The sequence below is a fragment of the Balaenoptera borealis genome (genome assembly GCF_965194805.1).
Source record: "Balaenoptera borealis genome assembly, chromosome: 19".
Classification (NCBI taxonomy): domain Eukaryota; kingdom Metazoa; phylum Chordata; class Mammalia; order Artiodactyla; family Balaenopteridae; genus Balaenoptera; species Balaenoptera borealis.
In genome coordinates this window covers 4,626,447-4,649,642 of record NC_138878.1, presented here as the reverse complement: position 1 = coordinate 4,649,642, position 23,196 = coordinate 4,626,447, and the positions used below count along the sequence as shown (strand labels likewise).

The window sequence follows — 23,196 nt, the reverse complement described above, 5'->3', positions numbered from 1 at the left end:
CAGGATTACATTTGCATTTGATTATTATGACTCTTTAGTCTCTCTGGAACATCCCATGGCCTTTCCTGACATTTCTGAAGAGGGTGAGCCAGTTGTTTCCTAGGCTGCTCTCCAATGGGAGGGCTGCTTCCTCATGATGGGACTTGTGTTCAGCACTTTGCCAGGAATCCCCCGAAGTGAAGCCGTGTTTCCTTGGTGCACCGTATCCAAGGCGCACGATGTCCTTTGTCCCATCGGTGGTCCTGGTGACCCTGATCCCTGGGTCCAGCTGGGGTCTGCCAGATTTCTCCAACTAAAGTGACTGTTTCCCTTTGTAATTCATAACTATCCTGTGGGGACCCACTTAAGATGGTGTAAATGTCTTGTTTCTCATTCAACTTTCATCTGCCTTCTTTTTGAAATGTTAGCAGAATTTCTTTTTATTGAAGTATAGATGATTTACAATGTTGTGCTAATCTCTGCTGTACAGCAAAGTGGCTCAGTTATACACATGTATACATTCTTTTTTTATATTCTTTTCCAGTATGGTTTATCCCAGGAGGTTGGATATAGTTCCCAGTGCTAAATAGTAGGACCTTTTTTTTTTTTAAATCTGTTCTAAACTTAATAGTTTGCATCTACCAACCTCAGACTCCCAGCCTATCCCTCCCCCTCCCCCTCTCCCCCTTGGCAACCACAAGTCTGTTCTCTATTTAACAGAATCTTTTATTGCGACAAAATTTACCTACCGAAAAGTACACACAATGCAAGTTCCGCTCCATGAGTTATTACAAAGTGGACACCCGGACACTGAAGTCTAGGCCTGAAGGCAGGGAGTTTGGGGTCCTGTGAGGAGCTGGAGGAGAACACACCTGGCAGAGGGACCTGTGAAGTTCAAAGGTGGGGAGGCTGGGCTGAGCTCAGCTTGTTTGACAAACAGCCAGGAGGCCGAGGTGGGTGGGGTGCTGGGACGGAGGCGCCCGGGGTTGACAGAGGGGCCATTCTAATAGCCACTTAACTGAGAACTAGCCCCACCCCTTCAGCACCACCTAACAGGGGGACCCTGGGGCTTTCTGAACTTTCAGAGGGGAGGCACTGAGAACTTTGAACTCTTTACTAACAGAAATTGGACAGTTACATTTTCAAATGTCCAACTCCATGACATTCTGGAAAAGGCAAAACTATAGCGACAGCAGTAAAAGGATCAGTGGTTGCCAGGGGTTTGGGGTGAGGGAGGGATGAATACGTGGAGACCAGGGAATTTTTAGGCAGTGAAGATCTTCCATGCGATACTGTAATGGTAGCTAGATGACATTCTACATTTGTCAAAACCCACAGACTATAGAACACCAAGAGTAAACCCTCATGTAAATGATAGATTTCACGTATGGAGATCCTCAGCTATACCACCACCTTCTAGAAGGTTCTATAACGGCCCCCACCCGAGGTCATTCCCTCCTCTTCTGAAAATCTTTCGGTAAACAGGTTTATTCATGTGCCAGGCCTAAACAATTGTTGGTAGCTACTTAAAGTTGACAAGTAGAAGGATTCCCGAGCCTGTCCCAGCCAACGGGGAAATGTCACCTCGAGATTGACACGTGATGTCTGCCATGGGTGCAGGAGGTCGGATGGTTGGCATCCGTGCGAGGTGTTTACCTCTCGGGATTTAGCAAGTCCCAAGGCACGTTCACTTGGCACCTGGCCTCAAGTTCCACAGGGCTGGGCCTTGCTCGCCTGGTGGAGTTAAGCCCCTTGGAAACCCAGAGATGCCCTCAGCTGCAGAAGGTTCTCAGCCAGTGTTTCCCCATCACTCAGCAAACAATGACTGTGGAAGAACTGACAAAGGGCATGACGTGAAGAGTGCCTGGAATAAGGCTCTGTGTGGGCGTGGGGTGAGCGTGGCCAGAGTTTGGGTGCAAATGTGAGTCATTTCACATAAGCAGGTCTCACGATGGTGACACGAGCTAAGCACACTTTCGCCTGGGGCCTTGGTCCCGTCCCTTCCCTCTGCTTGGAATACTGCCCCCCCCCTCAAGATATCCACAAGCGTCACTTCTCACCTCGTTCAGGCCTCTGCTTGAATGTCACCTCTCCTGACTGCTCAAGCGACTCTCCGGTCCCCACTCTCCATCCTTGTCTTCATAGCGTTGCTCACTCTGCTAGTTTCCTGGGGCGGCCACAACAAATGACCACAAACCAGGTGGCTTGAAGCAACATGAATTCTCCCACAGTCTGGAAGCCAGAAGTCTGAAATCAAGGTGTTGGTAGAGCCATGCTCCCTCGGAAGTCTCTGGGGAGGGGTGGGGGGGATCCTTCCTTACCTCTTCCGGCTTTGGGTGGCTCCGGGTGGTCCTTGGCTTGTGGCCGCATCCCTCCCATCTGTGCCGCCATCTTCATGTAGCCTCTCCTCTGTGTCTGTGTCTCTCCTCTTCTGTCTCTTAGAAGGACACCAGTCCTTGGGTTTAGGGCTCACCCAGCTAATCCAGGATGATCGTGAGATCCTTAATTATGTCTTCAAAGACTATTTTCCCAAATCAGGTTACATTACACAGCTTCTGGGGATTCGGACATGGACGAATGCTTTTGGGGGGCCCATTACTCAACCCACTACATTCACTGCCTGACACTGCATTACAGGTGGATTTGTTTGCACCTTATCACACCCACTAGGAGATAAGATACAAGACAGGGGGAATAGAGTCTGTTGTAGCAGGGGCTGGTCTCCACGGCCACATGGCAGGTGCTTAAAAATATTTGCTGAAGGAATGAAAGTGGCTTTACTTCTCTAATTTCTTCATCTGTAAAATGATTATATTATCACTTGTATGCTCAGCCATTAAAAAACAAACAGAATTGAGGGTCTAGGTAAGGCTGTGACAACTTCAAACTAAGTCCTAAAACTTATATATATATCTCCTTTGTATTCTATACCCCTTCTGAAAAGGATGTTTTCAAATTCCAACCTTGTAATTTGCCAGTGAGGTTTATTAGCACGTACATTTCAGGTGCCTGGGCATTGCATTGAGGCTTCCCAACAGGGTGTGTTTTGGGGAGATAATTTATGGTTCATGAAATGACACCACTTTCATACAGAGAGTGAATGGGCCTTGAAGAGTGTGACCTCATTGTTCAAGATGCCCAGAGCCGATACTTCAGGAAAGGCTGGATGCTTTGGGCTGAGTCGTGCCCTTGACTCTCAAGGTCAGGCCAGAACATCAGGATCAATCGCTCCCAGAGCGGCCAACCTCAGAGAGTTTCCCAGCAACTGTCTTGTCTGAGTTAATTCCTTGAGTGTGGACTCGAGAATTCAACAGGCTGAAGGCAAAAGGGGAAAATGGACAGGAAAGCAATTAAACTGGGAAATTTCAAACTCTTCCTTTTCTTCCTGTGTCAGATCAGGTAGTCAGAAATAAAGACATGAACAATGGAGTCATAAAGTTAGAGTGAATAAATACAGAACTAATTTACAAAGAAAGTACAGCTTACCAATACTCGTTCAAAGAATATACCAACTTGCCTTAGTGGGATTGAAATATTTACAAAAACTGCATACAAACCAGGCACAAAGTCTCAATAAATTAAGGAAAGGTAGTAGACCTGCGTGCAGGCTGCATTTTCTGATCACTATGCAGCAAAGACAAAAATTAAGCAAACTTAAGCGTAACAATGCCCATTCAGCCATCCCAGTCACAAAGCTGGTCTCTTAAACTGCTTTCGCTGTGATCCACTCCATTTTTTTTTTTTTTTTTCATCCCAACAGGTCTGAGTGTTGCACAATATCCACTACCCAGAATTTACTTCCTGAATGCCCTGGGCATTCTCATACATGAGCCACAAATTCTTGACAACTCTGAGCTGGAGCACAGGTGGGGCTTTCAAGGGAAAGGCATTTGCCCAACACATCACCCCCTGCTCACAAATAGTGTGTTTATCAAACTTTCCCCAAAGCACTCAGTGTGAGGCACCATCTGTTTTTTGCTGGGACCCTGATTCAGACGGATAGGTAGCGTTATCCCCATTTTGTGGGTGAGTAAACCGAGGTGGAAACAGGTGGTGAAAGTTGCCCGAGGTCACACATCTGAAAGGAACAGGCCTGGGATTCAAATTTGAGTCACACCAGAGTTTTGCTCTTTCCATCACTTCTGGGCCTTTGCTGGAACCAAGCAGCATGGTTTCTGCAAAGGGGGGATGAGGCAGGAGAAACAGGAAGGGTCTCTAAAACCTATCAGCTTGAGTGGGGCTGAGGTGGCCACCCCCTGGGGGGCAGGTGGGCTAAGTGGCAAACCTTTGCTCCAAAGGGGCAGCACAGTTTAATGGACATATACACATGCCCTGTCCTATAGTCCTTAAGTAACCCCACTCGACAGATGAGAAAACTGAGGCACAGAAGAGTGGCACAGCCTTCTCTAAAGCCACCTCCCTACTAAGAGGTGGGTCTTGTTCTGAATTCCAGTCCCACGTGAAGCCAAAGCCCTTACACATTCCAATATATCCACTTGGAGGCTGGGAACTGCCTACACTGCACATTCACCCACATACTTCGGGAGCCATTTGAGCCCAGTGACTTCCCTGTGATGATGACGAGGATGATGATGAATACGCCCCACACACACTATGCCAAGCCCTGCCCTGAGCTCTTCCTACATAACACGGTCCATCAAATCCCCTCAACTTCACTGGGAAGGAAGTGCAATCATGGTGGCCGTTTTACAGATCGGTAAACTAAGGCTCTGAACATTTTAGAAACCTGCCCCAAGCCCCACCATTAGTGAGCGCCAGGAGCCCATTCTGCAGGTGAGGAAAGAGAGCTCAGACATCATGCAGCACCAGGCGGAGCCCAGAGGGGTCCTCAAACTCTCCAGCTCCTGGGATTCACCCCCAGGGCCGAGGTGAGGTCTCAGCTTTCTCCTCCTTCAATAACAAACTGGGAACCGCGGCTCAGAGAGGCCACGTGGCTGGTCCCGAGCCTCGCAGCAGCTGCAGGAGTCTGACTCAGCTCCGGATAATCGTGCTCCCAACACCTTAGTTGACCACACGTGGCTCCCCATGAGAAGCACCTGGGTGCTCGGTAAAGTCCAGCTTCCTGGCCCTCTGGAGACCCAGTGACTCAGGGTAGGGAGGGGTGTGGAAATCTACATTTTAAACAAGCATTTATCGCTCATCTCCAACCCATTCCGCACCCCCCCGCCCCCCGCCCCGCTCCAGATGCATCTCATCATCTGGCAAGTTTGGGAAACAGCCCAAGCTCTGAGGCGCCTCTGCAGCCCCCGGGCCTTCCCCGGCCGCCGCGGCCCCTAAGGGCGAGAAAGTCTCGGGCGGGCTCGCCGGGCGGGGCGGGGCCGGGTGCGCCGAGGGCGCAGCTCCGCCTCGGGGGCGGGGCCTCAGCTGCGGCGGGCAGGTAGACGGCTACCTGGTAACCTGGGCCTGGCCCGGGAGGCTTGGACGCGCGCAGCCAGCCCCGGCCACGCCAGAGACCGAGGGACTCAGGCAGGGGCGGCCGCCCGCGGGACGGGAGGCTGGGCGAGGGGCCTCCGCCCGCTCACCATGGTCGAGGGACGCTTCTCCAAGTTTCTGAAGAAACTCGCCTTCTCGGGCGCGGGCCACCAGTACCAGCTGCTGGAGAGGGGCGAGTTGGAAACCTTGGTGAGTCCGGGCGCGGGGCATGAGACCCGACCCCCCCCACCCCGTCCCACCCCAAGAGCCCGTCCGCGCGCTGCGGGCTGCGCTCCTCCAGCTCGCCCGCCTTCCCCTGGTTCTAGAAAGAAGGCGTCTTCATAGCAACGCCAGCTCTCGTTTCTGTTCTGGGCCCGGCGCTCGCCTTTTAACCCTCGCCTGCCAGCCCATTTTGCGGACTCGAAACTGAGGCCGAGACAGGGGAAATATGTCCCTTAAGGGACACGCAGCTAGCAAATGACCCAGCTAGGAACCTAACTTTGGTTTCTCTGACTCCAGAAAATTTAAATTACCGGGTTTCCACACCAGGCTGCTATCCGGATTTTTTTAAAGTGACTTGAACGGGGCGGGGGGGATTAGAGCGAGGTAAAAAACAAAAACTGTTGTGCAAATGTTTTAGCATGAATAGTAGCAATAATGGTGGAAATCAGGGTAAGAGTGGCCATGCCTCCCACCTTTGTTTCCCACATCTCCAGAGACACTTAAAAAAAACCACTCAGATTTGTGTGTTGACTTTGCAGCCTCCAGGGGACCCTTTAGGATAAGCCAACAGGATTTTAGGGCCAGGGGAGTTTTTACCAGCAGAGAAACTGACAGAGCTGTCCCCAAAAGCCCTTCCTTCCATGTGGAGGACCCAGAGACGAAGCAGGGTCAAGGGGTGACCCCCAACTTTCTCCGTAGCTTGTAAGCAGAACTCACTGCGTGATACAAGAGCAGAGAGCATGGAGTTTCTGCAAAAGCATCTCTGGGTCACTGCACTTTTTAAAATGTAATCGGTCATTCAAAAATAAAATTCCTGAAGTGGTCCTCTGGAGGTGCTCGTGGCCTTTCCACGGCTGAAGGGAAACCTCCAAGTTAAATTTACTTTTTAATGAAAGAGGTCAGCTGGAAAAACTTGACAACAGTCAAAACATTTTGGTTGTGTGGGTCTTGGTATTTGTGCATTTAAAAAACGAGTATTTTATAAATGGATGCTAACGTGAGAATTCTGGTGCTAGGGTGGTAGACCACAGGGCTGTGTAACTAGCAGTTCTCAGATAATCTCTATTATTCTGAAGCGACATGTGTGTTAACCATGGATTGGATACAGAGTTCCATTATTTTGCCGAAATCCATTTCTCTCCCTATGTGCCACATAATTCATTCTGTTGAAGGAGTTTGAAGTTAGTTTGCCAACATGGTTGCCTGTTCTGTGTTACTTTGTTTATTTTTTTTTCTTTCCATCTTTTGATTTTTGCATCAAGCTAGATATCTTTCAAACACTCCTGATGTAGTTGCTTACAGTCAGATTTTATGGGATGTCCAGGTTTGCCAAGTATCCAGGTGTGCCAGGTATGGGGATGACGTATCATGAATAGAGATGCTGGGGCGAATTTGATCTCTGCACCAAAGTGGGCTTCATGCCCCCAGAGGGGCCCTCGAGAGTGGGACAGGTCTTCAACCTGTCTATAGGTATGCGGTGGCGGGGGCTTGCCCACCTGCTGTGGTCGGGATGGTCTCAGCTGCACCCCGAAGGGTGTGTGACGACTTGGCAGTGTGGCCGTGGAGCGAGACAGGAGATCCAGGCAGCCAGCCGCCAAGGCTGGCGGAGAAACAGTATCCTGTCTTTAAAGGCAGTTCATCAAACCCAGGAAATTGAAATAAAGGTAAATGGGGAGTGTGATGAGGGAGGAGACCGGCCGGGCCAGGTGACCTGTTTCCTGCCACCTCAGCTGACAGTCTTTGCTCTCACACTTACATCCTCCAATTTGAACTCTTTTTTTTTTTTTTTTGGCTCAGAAACATTTGAAAAAGAAGCAAAGTTTGCTTACCGGGGTCATTTCCATAATAGTCATAACTCTCTTTCCTGAGCCCTTGTTGCAGGTGGTGTCCTGGGCAGGCTCTGAACCTCCCCGCCACTTTGCTGAGTCACCTCAGTTATAGTACTAATTAGTATTGAGAACTTGCTGTGTCTCTTCACCCCCAGGTGAGTTGTGTTATTGTACCGGTGTGTTAGATGAGGCCGCTGAGGCTGTCAGGTCGGCCAGGTGGTAAGGATACAGTTGTCTCCAAAACAGAGTTCATGGGGGAGGCTGGCAGTCAGGAGAGACGCCTGGAGAAGTTTGATTTAAGATCCAACGGTCTTAAATGGCAGAGTGACTGGGCAGGGGACGTAGGTGGTTGAGACAGGGATGGGGGAGGACCCAGCGTTAGGAGCATTCGAGGCTGAATCAGCACAGTTCTTATGGCTCCGCAGACGGTTCATTCTTGCTGCATTTCCAGTGTCATGACAAGAAAAGTGTATGGGAGACCCCCTTTCATTACTGGAAAAAAAGCTCTCTCTGCTGATCTGAGCTTTGGACAAGGAAAATGTTGGACCAGAAATTCCTGCTTCCCAGATGACTCGGTACCAACTCAGGAAGTTATCTTTGACCCTCAGGGCTCCCGTCTCTTTTTTTTTTTTTTAATTTATTTATTTATTTTTGGCTGTGTTGGGTCCTCGTTTCTGTGCGAGGGCTTTCTCTAGTTGCGGCAAGCGGGGGCCACCCTTCATCGCGGCGCGCGGGCCTCCCACCATCGCGGCCTCTCTTGCTGCGGAGCACAGGCTCCAGACGCGCAGGCTCAGCAATTGTGGCTCACGGGCCCAGTCGCTCCGCGGCATGTGGGATCCTCCCAGACCAGGGCTCGAACCCGTGTCCCCTGCATTGGCAGGCAGACTCCCAACCACTGCGCCACCAGGGAAGCCCTTGGGCTCCCGTCTCTTAACCGAGACTGGCACGGCTCCACGCTGTGCCGCCTTCCCCGTTGTGAACTGATCCGTCTTCCTGGGGCTCTGCGGGGTGAAGGCTGGGTTCCAGCAGACCTGTGTCTTGGTTATTCATCCAGCCCAGATTCATGGAGCATCTACCCCGTGTTAGGCTGGTGCTGCACGCCAGGGATGGGGTGGAGAAAAAGATGCACACACTCTGTGCCCTCGTGGTACCCTGTCTGGTGGGCAGAGATGGGTCCCAAACTACAGATCATAGTTGACTGTTTAATGAGAAGGGATGTTTAAGACTCATAGGAATGGCAAAGACTAGGGGGAGTGGGAAGGGCGGAGTTGATGGAGAGTTCTAGGCAGAAGGGAGTGAGGTGCGAGGGTTAGTGGGAGAGGTTGAGGCTGGCGAGGTGGACCACACAGAGCCTCTGGGCCTTGTAAAGAGTTTGGTCTCCATCCATAGAGCAACAGGGAATCACCGAAAGGTTTTACGTTGGGGCATGATAGTCATTCATTTATTCAAAGATGTGCCGAACACGAGGAACGCAGTAAACAGAGCAGACACAGTCAGATTTGCGTTTTTAAGAGATCACACTTGGGTTGCAGGAAGAGGAGTTCTGAGATTTACACACACACACACACACACACACACACACACACACATCATTGGTGTCTCTCAAAATGTAGCAATATATGTCATCATTTTTATTTTGTTTTTATTTATTTTTATTTTTTGGCTCTATTGGGTGTTTGTTGCTGCTCGCGGGCTTTCTCTAGTTGTGGCGAGCGGGGGCTACTCTTCGGTGCAGTGCGCAGGCTACTCAATATTCTCTTGTTGCGGAGCACGGGCTCTAGGCGCGCGGGCTTCAGTAATTGTGGCTCGCGGGCTCTAGAGCGCAGGCTCAGTAGTTGTGGCTCACGGGCCTAGTTGCTCCACGGCATGTGGGATCTCCCCGGACCAGGGCTCGAACCCGTGTCCCCTGCCTTGGCAGGCAGATTCTTAACCACTGTGCCACCAGGGAAGCCCATTATATGTCATCTTGAAGAAATGTATTGGAAGCCCCCAGTGTTGTCTTAAATTATTTGTATCAAAATGTGACTTAACTAAGTAGAAGCCTAAAATTTGCACCAAACATAGCCATGTGCTTATAACTCAATAAAAGCGAACTACATTTATAATAATATTATGAAGTACACATGTAGCAACTGCATTTTGACGTGACTGGTGATGTATCGTTAAAAGTCAACCAGTGACGTCGAATGATTGTGTTCGTTGTGGATTGCTGTGTAACAGATCACTCCCAAACGCAGCAGCTGAAAACAACAAATGTTGATTCTCTCCCAGTTTCTTTGGGTCGCAGATCCGGGGGATGCTCCAGGTCTCTCGTGAGGTGGCCGTCCAGCTCTCGCCAGAGCTGTGGTCTCATCTGAAGGCTCTCTGGGTGGAAGGGGAGAGAATCCCCTTCCAAGCTCCCTCTTGTGACTGTTGGCGGGTCTCTGGCCCTGGCTTACATGGGCCTCTCCAGGGGGCAGCCTCGGGGCCGCCTCATGGCTCAGCAGCTGGCTTCCCCAAGGAAGAGTGATGCTTTTTATAACGCAGTCTTGGAAGTGATGTCTCCTCACTTGTGGCATGTTCTGTTCATTGGAAGGAGTCTAGGTCTAGCTGGGTCTCAAGGGATGGGGATTACACGAGGATGTCCTTAAGTGGAGGCAGGGTGATCGGGGGTGTCTTAGAGCCTGCCGACCACAATGGTAGAAAGAAGTAGTTCCTTAAATGGCAGAACCACACCTGGCACAAAGTCTGCTGCACAGCTGTCTCCTTGTGTTAGTGTTTTTATTAGTCCTGAGGTCCAGTCTTTATTTAGACTCTCTTGAATTTTGATCTTGATAAGGCTCATACTGGGGATGTCTAATTACATGCATATGTAGAAAATGGCATTTAAAGTGATCAAGAATGTGTTTGCTAGATTAGGACCACCCGCATCATACTTTGCCCCAACTGCCAGCAAGCAGCCCGTGAATGCCAGTTTGAAAGGCTCTCATTTGATAACCGTAGAACTGGCTGGCTCACTTGAAGATAAGGTGAGTGCCAGGCATTGTGGAAGGGATGTTTCTTCACTGTGTGTGGTGACCATACTTGCTGCACATCACCGGTGGCAGGTAGTTGTGTGCAAGACTGGGTTTGTGTACGGCCTCGCTGGCAACAAGACGACACTCTTCAAAAGTGAGACGTTTTAAAGCTGATGCGCCGACGTCACCACCGCCTGCTGTGCGATGGCTCCGTTCTCCTGCCGGTTCTTCTCTCTGAGCCCCTGAGAAACTTGCATCCCTTCAGTGTGTCACCTGATCGTTGGCATAGATGCACATGTGGCACTAGGGTCACATCACAGCTCTTCGTTATAAACTGGCCACCCGAAGGTCTATATTATATATTATATTAGGCTAATTATTAAAACACATATTCAAAGTTTGGAAGATCTCAGAAAACTTGTGGACTCTTGAGAATACGTCTGAAGATGCCCTATTAGAAACCCTGCCCCAGTCCAATGTCATGAGCCTTATTATTAAGGATAACAGATCCTAGATCCCCAAGCTCCTAAGGGGAGGGGACTAGCCAGCGTGCAGACGGCCGTCTTCTCCCCGTGTCCTCACCTGGTCTTTCCTCTGTGTCCTAATCTCTTCCTACAAGGACACCAGTCACATCGGATTCGAGCCCATCCTAATGACCTCATTTTAACTTAATCACCTCTTCGAAGACCCTGTCTCCAAATACAGTCACAGTCTGAGGTGCTGGGGGTTAGGACTTCAGCAGAGGCATTTGGGGGGAACACAATTCAGCCTGTAATACTATGTTCCTTGCAGAAAATATCTGGATGGGTATTTGGGGTGGGGGGAAAGCTGTGGGTCACACTGGGGAAATATGTAACCTTCTGTGGAGGTTGCAGACACTCCTAAAGTTGTGTTGATCAACCCCACCCAAAATTTGTGCCCCAATCCCTGGAAATGGCCTGTGTTCTTCCAGCTCGTCTTCCCCGTGAACTTCCCGTGGGCAGGGAGCAGAGCCCAGCAGAGCACGTGTCTGACCCAACTTGAAACTCAAGTCCATGCCAAGGAAGACGTGCTCACAGCTCATGATTCTGGAGTCCCCGGGGTAAGAGAGACTTGAAACGTCTAGAATAAAGTCAGGCACTACCCGTAATTATTCTTTATATTTCAAACCACTGAAACCGGACTACTGTGGTCAGGCTCCGGTAGATTTACAGCTGACACACAGGGTCACCCCGTGTACATCTCAGGATCCTCCGGTCTGTGCCCCTCCAGTAACACTGAATCTGGGGGACCTTGTGGGTATGGGGGAAAGAATATTGGCCTAGAAGATTGCTCCTAACCAGGAGGTCTTGGTTTAGGGCAGGGACTGGGGCCAGAAGCCCAGAGGTGGAGCCCAGGTTCCATCACTATGGCTACGTGAGTTTGGGCAAACTTAACTTCATCTCTCCACATCAGAATGTCTTTGTCTGATAGTGGGGGTGTGCCCATAGTGGCTTCGAGGTTCCCCATGGGTGCCGTTCCCTGACTCTTTGTGAAGGTTAGATTAGGTGATGTATGCAGATACTCACACGAGTATGACTGTAGTAACAAAACAAGGATAAATGAGAGGGACTTCCTGGCGGTCCAGTGGTTAAGACTCTGCGCTTCCACTGCAGGCGGCACGGGTTCCATCCCTAGTCAGGGAACTGAGATCCCGCATGCCACGAGGCACAGCCAAAACATTTTAAAAACAAAACAGAATAAATGAGAGAATGGTTTAAAACGCTGCCCAATGCCTAGTTCAAAACGTGACGATGGGTTTTATTAGGAATCATCACTGTCTTGTTCGTTCTCTGGCCTCGGGTCGAGTGCCCAGCTCCATGCCCAGGGAGGTGCTCAGTGATGGGGGCAGGACCAGCTACATAATTTGCAAAACGGAAGTGTGGGGTCCCGTCGTGAAAAATGACTGAGAATCTCAGGTCAGCGCCGGCAGGGCGTTGCACGCAGCACGTGCCCTCCTGAGCACATCTGCCGAGCCGGCCTGGTGGGCATCTTTGTGTGAGGTCTGTAGTCGGAGATGCCGGAAAGTTCTCGCCATCTGGTTTCCTCCTTTTCAGGCTCCGCACAGCCTTCTGACCCTCACATACTTTTGTGGCTTCTTTAGATCAGCTCTTCCTCACATGTGGTCTGCGGCCCAGGAGTCTGAGTTGTAACCAGCCCTCGGGTGGTTCTGATGTTCAGTGAGTTTGAGAACCACTGCTTCGCCATCCCTGTGACATCTGTCCTCCTGAGGCCAGACCCCTTCAGTGAGTAAAACACCCGTCTACTGAGTGGAGCTTATAGTCTGGTGGGTAAGTCATCAAGTAATTATATAGTGAGCATATAATTACAAAGTGAGATAGGTCCCATGAAGGAAAGCAGTGCATGTAAGAAAGGAGTTGGATACAGCCTGTGTATGCCTGTCACCTGTGGGGACGCTACTGCTGCAATCCAGGGAGACTTCCTGGAGGAGGTGGCAGGGACTTGTAGAACTGAGATTTGCACTCAAGCTACACGTTCTCATTTTAATTGTTTCCATGTGCCACATGTCATGCACGCCCTGGAACATGGCCTCCCTCCTCTGATCTGGGAGGTGCCTCTCTGCCTGGGGGATCCTGCCGGTCGCTCGTCTCATTCAGCAGCACCTCATCTCCGGTTTCAGAAATCAACCCACTGGGCCGCCCCTCTCTCTGCCCCTCCCTCCCCCAAGTACCAGCGTATTGAAATTTGAGTGACAGTTTCACCTTCATTGACCACTGAATTAGGCTAATGTTAGCTGCTATTTTTCAGCTGTCTTTTATGAACCAGGAACGCTGCATGTTTCTTTTTTTTTCTTTATTTGCCTCCCTCTTTGTCCTTTGTTCTTTTCCCTTTTGAAACTTGTCTTAGTTTTTGTTTGTTTGTTTTTTCATAAACCACAGTAAAAGTTTGCAGAGTCCGAGATTCCTCCTTCACTGCCCCACTTCTTTGCTTTCACTTTCCTCCTTGGTGGCGGGAGGAAGGAGGTACCGTTTGCCAACTAATCAGTTTGCAGTAATCAGATTACCGTTTGCTTGGGCGGTCCTGGCCCCCTTTCTGTGCAGTTCTAGAGAGGCTGTGGTTAGGAACACTGGAGTCTGCAGCACCAGCTACCTGGCTGCAAAGTCCAGTTCCGCAGCCAGCAGAAGATGTTAAGCAAATTTCTTAATATTTCCAGTGCCTCTGTTTTCTCTCCAGTGGGGTCAAGTGTACACACGTCAGAGATATGTTATGGAGTGGAATGGTTCAATACGCATGGAGTACTCAGGACAGCACCTGGTCAGAGTAACTACTATTATTTATATACAACAACATAAGTCTATTATTTTTTTTTACGTACATAGGGTCCTACTGCACACACCGTCAGCAGCTCCTCCACTCTCCCCACATCCCTGCAATACATCCCAATCAAACACATTCTTTTCTTTTTTAAATGTGATTGAAGTATAGCTGATTTACAATATTGTGTTAATTTCTTCTGTACAGCAAAGTGATTCAGTTATACACTTATGTATTCTTTTTCATATTCTTTTCCATTGTGGTTTATCACAGCATATTGAATGTAGTTCCCTGTGCTCTACAGTAGGACCTTGTTGTTTATCCGTCCTATTATGTAATAGTTTGCCTCTGCTAATCCCAAACTCCCACTCCATCCCTTCTCCACCCCTCCGTCTCCCCCTCCCCTTGCCCTTGGCAACCACAAGTCTGTTCTCTATGTCTGTGAGTATGTCTGTGAGTCTTTCTGTTTCGTAGATAGGTTCATTTGTGCCATATTTTAGATTGCACATATAAGTGATATCATATGGTATTTGTCTTTCTCTGTGACTTATTTCGCTTAGTATGATAATCTCTAGGTCCATCCATGTTGCTGCAAATGACATTATTTCATTCTTTTTTTTTATTAGTTATCTATTTTATACATGTTAGTGTATATATGTCAATCCCAATCTCCCAGTTCATCCCACCACCCCCTCCCCCGCTTTCCCTCCTTGGTGTCCATACATTTGTTCTCTACATCTGTGTCTCTATTTCTGCCCTGCAAACCAGTTCATCTGTACCATTTTTCTAGATTCCACATATATGTGTTAATATATGATATTTGTTTTTCTCTTTCTGACTTACTTCACTCTGTATGACAGTCTCTAGGTCCATCCACGTCTCTACAAATGACCCAATTTCATTCCTTTTTATGAGTGAGTAATATTCCATTGTATATATGTACCAGATCTTCTTTATCCATTCATCTGTCGATGGACATTTAGGTTGTTTCCATGTCTTGGCTATTGTAAATAGCAGCACATTCTTTTCTAATGGCTGTGTAGGCATTTTTATTTAACCTCCCTCCCCAACTGATGGGCATTTAGGTAGTTTCCCATCTTTAATTTTTAGAACAATGTTCCACTGAACATCTGTGGATGCACCACATTACTTTGAATCCTTACAAAAATCCCTGCAGGAATCTGAGCCTTGGAAAGTGAAGTAACTTGCCCAGGCCCACGCAGCTTGCCCAGGAATTCGGACCTGGGTCTGCCTGATTTCTGTGCTTGAATTCTCCACTCCTACTGGCCAGGTTTCTCTTCTATAAAGTTACTGTTTCCCCATTGTAATCAATTGGTATTTTATGATGAGTCGCGTTAAGGCTATGTCAATAGCCTGTTTCTCATTTTCTGTTGGTGATCCTTGCCTGAATCCATTACTTTTATTTATTTATTTTTAAAATTTTTATTGGAGTATAGTTGCTTTACAATGTTGTGTTAGTTTCTACTGTACAGCAAAGCAAATCAGCTATAATTATACATATATCCCCTCTTTTTTGGATTTCCTTCCCTTTTAGGTCACCACAGAGCACTGAGTAGAGTTCCCTGTGCTATACAGTAGGTTTGCATTAGTTATCTATTTTATACATAGTATCAATAGTGTATATGTGTCAATCCCAATCTCCCAATTCATCCCACCCCCTTTTCCCCCTTGATATCTGTATGTTTGTTCTCTCCTTCTGTGGCTCTGTTTCTGCTTTGTAAATAAGATCGTCTATACCATTTTTTTCAGATTCCACATATATGCATTATTACACAATATTTGTTTTTCTCTTTCTGACTTACTTCATTCTGTATGACAGTCTCAAGGTCCATCCACATCTCGACAAATGACCCAATTTCATTCCTTTTTATGGCTGAGTAATATTCCATTGTATACATGTACCACATCTTCTTTATCCATTCTTCTGTTGATGGACATTTAAGTTGTTTCCATGTCCTGGCTATTGTAAATAGTGCTGCAGTGAACATTGGGGTGCATGTGACTTTTTGAATTATGGTTTTCTCTAGGTGTATGCCCAGTAGTGGGATTGCTGGGTCACATGGTAGTTCTGTTTTTAGTTTTTAAGGAACCTCCATACTGTTCTCCACAGTGGCTGTATCAATTTACATTCCCACCAGCAGTGCAAGGGGGTTCCCTTTTCTCCACACCCTCTCCAGCACTTATTGTTTGTAGATTTTGTGAGGATGGCCATACTGACCGGTGTGAGGTGGTACCTCATTGTAGTTTTGATTTGCATTTTTCTAACAATTAGTGGTATTGAGCGTTTTTTCATGTGTTTGTTGGCCATCCTCCATTACTTTTATAATGTTTGCTAAACAGAAATTTTCCAATTTCATCATTCCTCCCTCATTTATTACCTGTGTTCTGATATCAGGAAGAGCTGCCCCTTTCCCCTCTTCATGTAGTTGTTTGTGTATTCATTCATATATCGTTATGCGCTCACAAATTCCTATTCTGTTAGGTGGGTTAAAATTGGTTACCATCAATTTTTTTTTTATTGTGATGCCCAGATTGCCCAGATTTGGCCAGCAGAAGCCTTTTCTCATGGTGACTTTTGCATCCTCTGGACATTTTTCCATCATTCTTTGAGCACTTGCCTACTCTCTGGCATCCCAAGAAATTCCAGACTCATTTGGTACCTTCCCTGCCCCAGCCCTGGAATCAGCCATTTCTCCCAGGAGTCTTGGCTCTCTTTTCACTGGAAGAATGGTATTTAGAAATCAAGATCTGGTATGATGTGTTCTCATGCTCTTGCGGTATTACGGCCTCTGGGCCCTCTCAGAGCAGGTGTGTGTGTACGTGTACACTGTTAGAGCCATATTTAGTTTTATACCTGTGTGTATGTGTATACATACATATTTGTAATATATTTGATCACAGAGTTCAATGCAATAAATACCACAGGGCTGGTGCCAGCTCTTTATATATTTGTAACTCCCTTCACCAACAGTGAGAGTGCCAGCTCCCATGATCTTTGGTAAATTTACTTATTGGCAATCTCCCTGTGTGTAACCAGGCTCCGCACCTTGCCAACCACCTACTGGTCCCCAGTCCATTGGCCACCGCCTAGCTCGGCTGTCTTCTCTCTTGGCCCCTTGACCGCACTGCACCCCACCCCCCAACAACATATGTTTTCTTGAGTATCTCATGTCCTATTGGCAGTTCTTCGCTGTCTGGGGTCACACCACCGTTACACACGCACAGACCACAAACACTACCTAGATGTGATTTCAGGGACTGGAAAACACCTGTGAAACCCATCTTGACCTGAGGCCGGACTTTAAGAACCCCCGCCTCAGCAATGCTCCGTGTGTGGTATCGTTATTCCCATTTTACAGAGGAGAAAACTGAGACTCAGGGAAGTCAAGGGAGTTGCTGAGAGTTGCACAGCTGGTAGCTGGGGGAACTAGAATCAGAGCCCAGATCAGTGAGACGTGGGCCTCCACCCAAGTACTGCAGTTAGGGTTCCCCCCCCCACCCCGCACCGCCCCACAAGTATTAAAAAGTACTAGGGGGAAAAAAAGAGAGGGAAAAAAAAAGAAAGTAGTGGGCAGGCCCTTTGAGTTCATTACATCACTCTTGCCCCAGGATCTGAGCCTCCTGTTGCTCTGTGCGCCCAGCCCTACTGGCCTCCTTATGGGTCCCTCTGATCACAGCCTCTGCCCCTCCTTCCCAAGTTAGCACTGGCCCAGTCTGATTCTCCAAGCATCCCTGTCCCCAGGTAGCCCCTCCCCTCCTGCACCAGCTCTGCCCCCCGGCTTGGTCAGGACTGGTTTCTCCCCCTTGGAATCAGCAATTCTTACGCATGGTTCAAGATTCAAGAAGATACAAAAGGGGGTCCAGTAGGAGTCTGTCACTGCCTCGGTTTTCCACCACCCTGTTGCCAGCCCCAAAGGCGACCCAGCCCCCGGTCTCTGTGGCTTCTGCTGGAGGTGTGCCCTGATTATACTAGCAAATCCATCCTCTTCTCCTTTTGGTTATACATAGGCTAGCGTGTTGCTCATGATATGCTGCACCATTTTTTTTTTCTTCTCAAACTATTGCTAATGGTACCACTGCTTGGGAAAACTGTTGGGCAGTGTCTCCTGTCACTAAAAGCACGTAAACCCACCCTGTGACCCCGCAGTCCACTTCTAGGTCTGTGCCCAGGAGAAATGGGGGCTTCTATCTGCTAAAAGACGTGCGCACGGTGGTCCCAGCAGTGTTATGTGTAAGAGGGCAAACTGGCCTAAACGCCCAACCATATGCAAAGCGTTACATGCATCGTGCATATCCGTGCAATGGCATCCTGGAAATACGACACAGCAACAAAAGACAGTGACTTACAGATCATGGAACAAGCTGGATGAATCTTGCGAAGCAGCCAGATGCGGGAGTGCGTGTGTACGATTCCCTTTATGTGGAGTTCCCAAACGGGCAGAGCAAATCCATGGTGATAGAAGCTCCAGTGTTGGTCATCTTCTGGGGGGCTGTCAACCGGGAGAGGGCACGAGGGAGCCTTTTGGGAGCTGGAGAGGTTCCACATGGCACCTGGCGGGGTTACTCTATTGTACACATGCGCAAAAGTGCGTCCAGGCACACGCAGGGTTTGTGTACAGGACTGTATGTAAGTTCTACTGCCATATATATTTAACATTTTCCGTATAGGTAAAAAAAAAAAAAAAGTTTGTGCTCTTATTTTGGTGGCAGCAAAGGGTTTCATGTTATGGTGCTACCGTAATTAATTTAACCAATCCTTTATTAGCAGCACGTGGGTTGTTTCTAGTACTTACTTATTATAAACAGTATTGCAGTGGATGACTTTGAACGGAAACCATTCTGCAGTAAATAAATCTGCAAAAGATATGAGTAGAACAGGTCCATTTTCAACTTTGATGCTTCCAACTGCCCTCCACTGGGGCTCATCTGGATTCACCTGCCCCTCCCGGCCCCAGATGAGAGGCTCCATCCCCACCCGCTGTCGCCAGCTCTCCTGTTACAAATTTCTGGAACCTTACCTATCAGACAGGTGGCGGAGGGTGTACTGGAGTCTCTTGAATGCGAATCTCTGATTTTAAATGAGTTTGATGATCTTTTCGTGTTTCAAAGTTATTCATCATTATTCCCTTTCTGTGAACTCTTAGGTTATGTCCTTTGCCCGTTTTTGAAAAACAAGAGCTGCTAGTCTTTTCCCTTCTTCATAAGTAAGAGCCCTTCTTTTGCTTGGGGAATTGTTTTTCATCGGTGTTATAAGCTACAGATATTTTCCACAGTGTGGTTTTTACCTTTGGACTTTGCACGTGGTGCTTCTTGCAGAAGACAACCGGTTTTATGTAGTGAATTTATCAGCCTTTTCCTTCCTGACTTCTGGCTTCATCTGGCACTCAGAACGTCCTTTCTTACTCTGAGATGTTTTTGAAATGTAGTCCGTGGTTTCTTCTGGTACTTCAGTGGTTTCTTTAGTTCCTACTTGTCCTAAAATTTATTTTATTGAAGTATAGTTGAGTTACAATGTTGTGTTAATTTCTACTGTACAGCAAAGTGATTCAGTTATATATATACATGTGTGTGTGTATATATATATAGACACACATGTATATATACACACACACACACATTCTTTTTCATATTCTTTTCCATTATGGCTTATCATAGGATATTTAAAAAAAATGTTTAAGTGTGTAATTCAGTGGTTTTTAATATAATCACAGATATATGCAACCATCACCACAGTCAATTTTAGAACATTTTCATCACCTCAGAAAGAAACCCTGTACTCTTTAGCTATCACAACCCACTCCCCATCTCTCCCAGACCTAAGCAACCACTAATTTCTCTATCTCTATGTTTTCCTGTTCTGGACATTTCATCTAAATATCATAGGCTATTGAATATAGTTCCCTGTGCTATACAGCAAGGTCCTATTGTCCTAATATTCTTTTAAATGAACTTGCTTGTGTAGGTTCTCAAGGCAGGGTAGGCACTGCATCTGCTTTCTCGAGGCACCAGGCAGAGTTTCTTGCACACAGGGAGGAAGTTGGGGAACGGACAAGTGAACCAACACAGGGTCGTTTGGTGAGAGAAGACCCTTAGAGGACTTGGGCCAGCGGCACTGGCCACAGCACTGCTCAGCTGTCACCACGGGAAGCAGTGTACATTAAGAAGCGCTGTGCTCCGTAACCCATGACTGCACCTTCCAGAGGCGGTGCCCTTAGGCTATCTGTGCCTCTCATTGCCCCTGGCAACCACCTGCCACTGCCGCCCCCTCCAGCCCTGGCCTGGCTCCCAGCACCCGCGGGCATCGAGACCTTCCAGGCAGCTCAGCACCGTCCCCCACCTTTCCTCCCTCTCTTCCCTCCCACGAACGCTTTTGAGTACTTTCTTCTGCCAAGTGCTGAGCGGCGCGCTTGGCTGTAAGTTGGATAGAACCAGCCACTGCCCGGGGGGAGGCTCACGGTCCAATGCTGGAGGCGGGCAAGTGGGTCAGCAGTGTGCTGGGCACAGGAGGACTGGGAGTCTGGGAGCTCAGAGAGCTGGGTTCCTTCTGGGACTGATGGTGGATGGATGGATGGATGGATGGATGGTGTGTCAGTTTCCTCGGGCTGCGGTAACAAATCACCACAGGCTTGATGGCTTGAAACACACAAGTGTATTCTCTTACAGTCCTGGAGGTCAGACGTCTGACACAGGTCTCACTGGGTTAAAATCAAAAGGTCAGCAGGACTGCTTTCCTTCTGGGAGCTCTGGGGGAGAATCTGTTTCCCTGCCTTTTATCCAGCTTCTGCAGGCTGATTACATTCCTTGGCTTGTAGCCCCTTCTTCTGTCTTCAAAGCCAGGAATCACATCCCTACAGCCTCTGCTTCGGTCCTCACATCTCCTTCTCTGACCCTCCTGCCTCCCATTATAAGGACCCTTGTGATGACATGGGGCCACCGGGATAATCCAGATGGTTTCCCCAACTCAAGATTGTCAACTTAATCTCCTCTGCAAAGTCCTTTTCGCCAGGTCAGGTCACATATGCACAGATTCCAGGGATTAGGACGTGGGCATCTTTGGGGGGCTCAGCTTCCCCTGTTCCCACCATCCTTTCCCTCTTCTCCACTTGGAAGATCCAGAAAGTCATGTTTTTCTATCTGTTTTCTCCCACTTGCACAACACAATGCCCACCATGAAGTTTTCTCGTGTTTTTATAGAGCAGAGACTAAAAGTGCCGTCTTGGGAGTTGACCAAGTCATCCATTTCTTCATCTGTAAGATGGGGATAAAAAAACTGCCTCCACCCCCAGGGGCTGCCATGATGTTTAGATGAGCTCGTATATGTCCAATGCTGGGTAAGATGTCTAATGTCAACATGTTAGCTGTTTATCTGCTGTACCGTGAGTATCGATTGTTGCAGCTACAGTTGTTTTATTGTCATCATGAGCTGTTAGCTGTTGTCTGCCTCCCCTTCACCGGCCATCTCCTTTCCTTGTCCCCCCGACTTCTAGGAGGACTTGGGGCACCTGCTGCCTCAGGACCTCACCCCCATTCCTCCTCCAGGAAGCAGAAGGATGCTTCCTGCTTGGACTCCCACAGCTCTCCTGGGGCCCCTGACACTTGTCACCTGCTGCTTGGTTGGCCATGGGTCACAGCCTTGTCTCTCCTCCAAGATGGCGGCGCCTTAAAAACAGGACCCATGAGGTTGCTCTTTGGAAAGGTTTTTATTTTTATTTATTTATTTATATTATTTTTTTGGCTGCACAGCACATAGGATCTTAGTTCCCTGACCAAGAATCGAACCCATGCCCCCTGCAGTAGAAGCATGGAGTCTTAACCACTGAACCACCAGGGAAGTCCTGGGGTTGCTCTTTGAATGCATCTCCCAGCCAGGCATCCTCAGCTCAGCTCTGGCTGCGTATCAGAATCACCTGGGGCTCTTAGGAATCCTGGTGGCTGGGACGCCCCCTGCTCCTCAGTTGACCTGGGTATAGGCCACGGCAGGTGTATTCTTACACGATCCTAGTGGTTCCCCAGCTTTGAAGTGCATCAGAATCCCCTGGAGAACGTGTTAAAACACAGATTGCAGGGCCCACCCCCAGGGCTTCTGACCCATTAGATCCAGGATGGGGCCCAAGAAAATGCATTTCTAGGGAGCTCCAGATGATGCTGGGCTGAGGACCATACATTGAGAACCACCAGACTAAGGTAAAACTGGATACTTCACAGATACGCGCCTTGGGAGAGACTGGGCAGGAAGTCTTAGAAAGAAGGAAGCATTTGCCCTGAGTGAGGCTCGTTCGCCCCTCGTTTCAAACATCACCTCCTTAGTGACCCCTGGCCAATTGTTCTTGGGTGGCCGTGACCCTTACATCGTTCCCCTCCCATTGCATTGATCCCAAGAACTGCATCCACCCATTTTATGGCCTTCTCGATAAGTCAGGGCTGTGTGCTTCACCAGGCCCCTGGCTTGCTCTCTGGCCCCGTCCCTCCCTCCGAAACCCTCCAGGGCCGCGAACTCTCTCCCCAACTCAGGGAGCTCGGAGCTCCCCAAGTGGGCCACTTGCAGGCTCTTCCTGGTGACCTTTCCACCTGAAGGCCCCCTCTGCTCCGGGGGAGCTCACTCCTGTACCTTCTTCAAGGCTGTTTGCTCGCAGTTCCTGAGCGCCCACACTCTGAACCGGGGCCCCGTGGCTCCTTCGTAGGGCGAGATGTCCCCGTCACGGTACTGCCACACGGGTCACGGGCGTCTCTTGGCTCGTTCCTTCCTGGTGTTGCCAGATCCCCAGGGGACGTCCAGCTGCACTTGACTTTCAGATAAACAGCGAATCGCTTTTTAGTATACGTGAGTTCTATGCCGTGTTTGCCAAGTACATATACTGAAAGATGATTCATTGTTTACCTGGAGTTCGGAAGTAACTGGACATCCTGCACTTTTTGTTTTTGCTTATTCTGGCAGCCCTATTAGGACCCCCCTCCCCTACCGTGTTCTTGGAGCTGCTGGAGGATGAGGACATCCCCCCACCTCTGTTGTCCCTGTTCATCACCCCCGTTGCTTAGGTTCACTTATGCTTCCCGGGTGCCAGGCCCTGAACTCGGGGCTCCGAGTCCCTGGTTTCCTGCTACCTCACGGCAGCTTATGGAACCCCTGCTATTATAACCCCCACTTTGCAGAGGGGGAAATCGAGGCACGGGGGAGGTTTTGGGCAAATATGTTGCAGAAATAAATGTTTGCATGAACCCTTTAAAGAGGGAAGCGATCATCGGGGTCTAACTCGGTTTGAGGTGAAGCGAGTTCCCAGAGCTGGCTGGGACGCAGAGGAAGCCGGGCTGTGCTCCGAGGAGACGGTTCACCCCCAGGTGCCGCGTGGTCGCTTGCTCTGCCGTGAGCTCACAGCTCCTCTTCCAGCGATGCTGTTTGCCTCTGCGGTTCCCTCGGAAGCCTA

At 48.8% G+C, this 23,196-nt stretch overlaps 1 protein-coding gene across 7 annotated transcripts in view; it reads left to right on the top strand.

The window, feature by feature from the left end:
• Positions 1 to 5,350: 5,350 nt before the first annotated feature.
• Positions 5,351 to 23,196, top strand: part of ATP2C2 (ATPase secretory pathway Ca2+ transporting 2) — a gene marked incomplete at its 3' end in the record, with an annotated part of 89,288 nt that continues 71,442 nt past the window's right edge. For 3 of the 7 annotated variants that reach the window (XM_082366857.1, XM_082366852.1, XM_082366851.1), the window contains exon 1: positions 5,351 to 5,622. In XM_082366857.1, coding sequence (XP_082222983.1) covers positions 5,524 to 5,622 — 99 coding nt within the window. In that variant the 5' untranslated portion in view covers positions 5,351 to 5,523. The remainder of the gene's footprint in view (positions 5,623 to 23,196) is intronic. The other 4 variants (XM_082366853.1, XM_082366856.1, XM_082366854.1 and 1 more) reach the window with 2 other exon arrangements.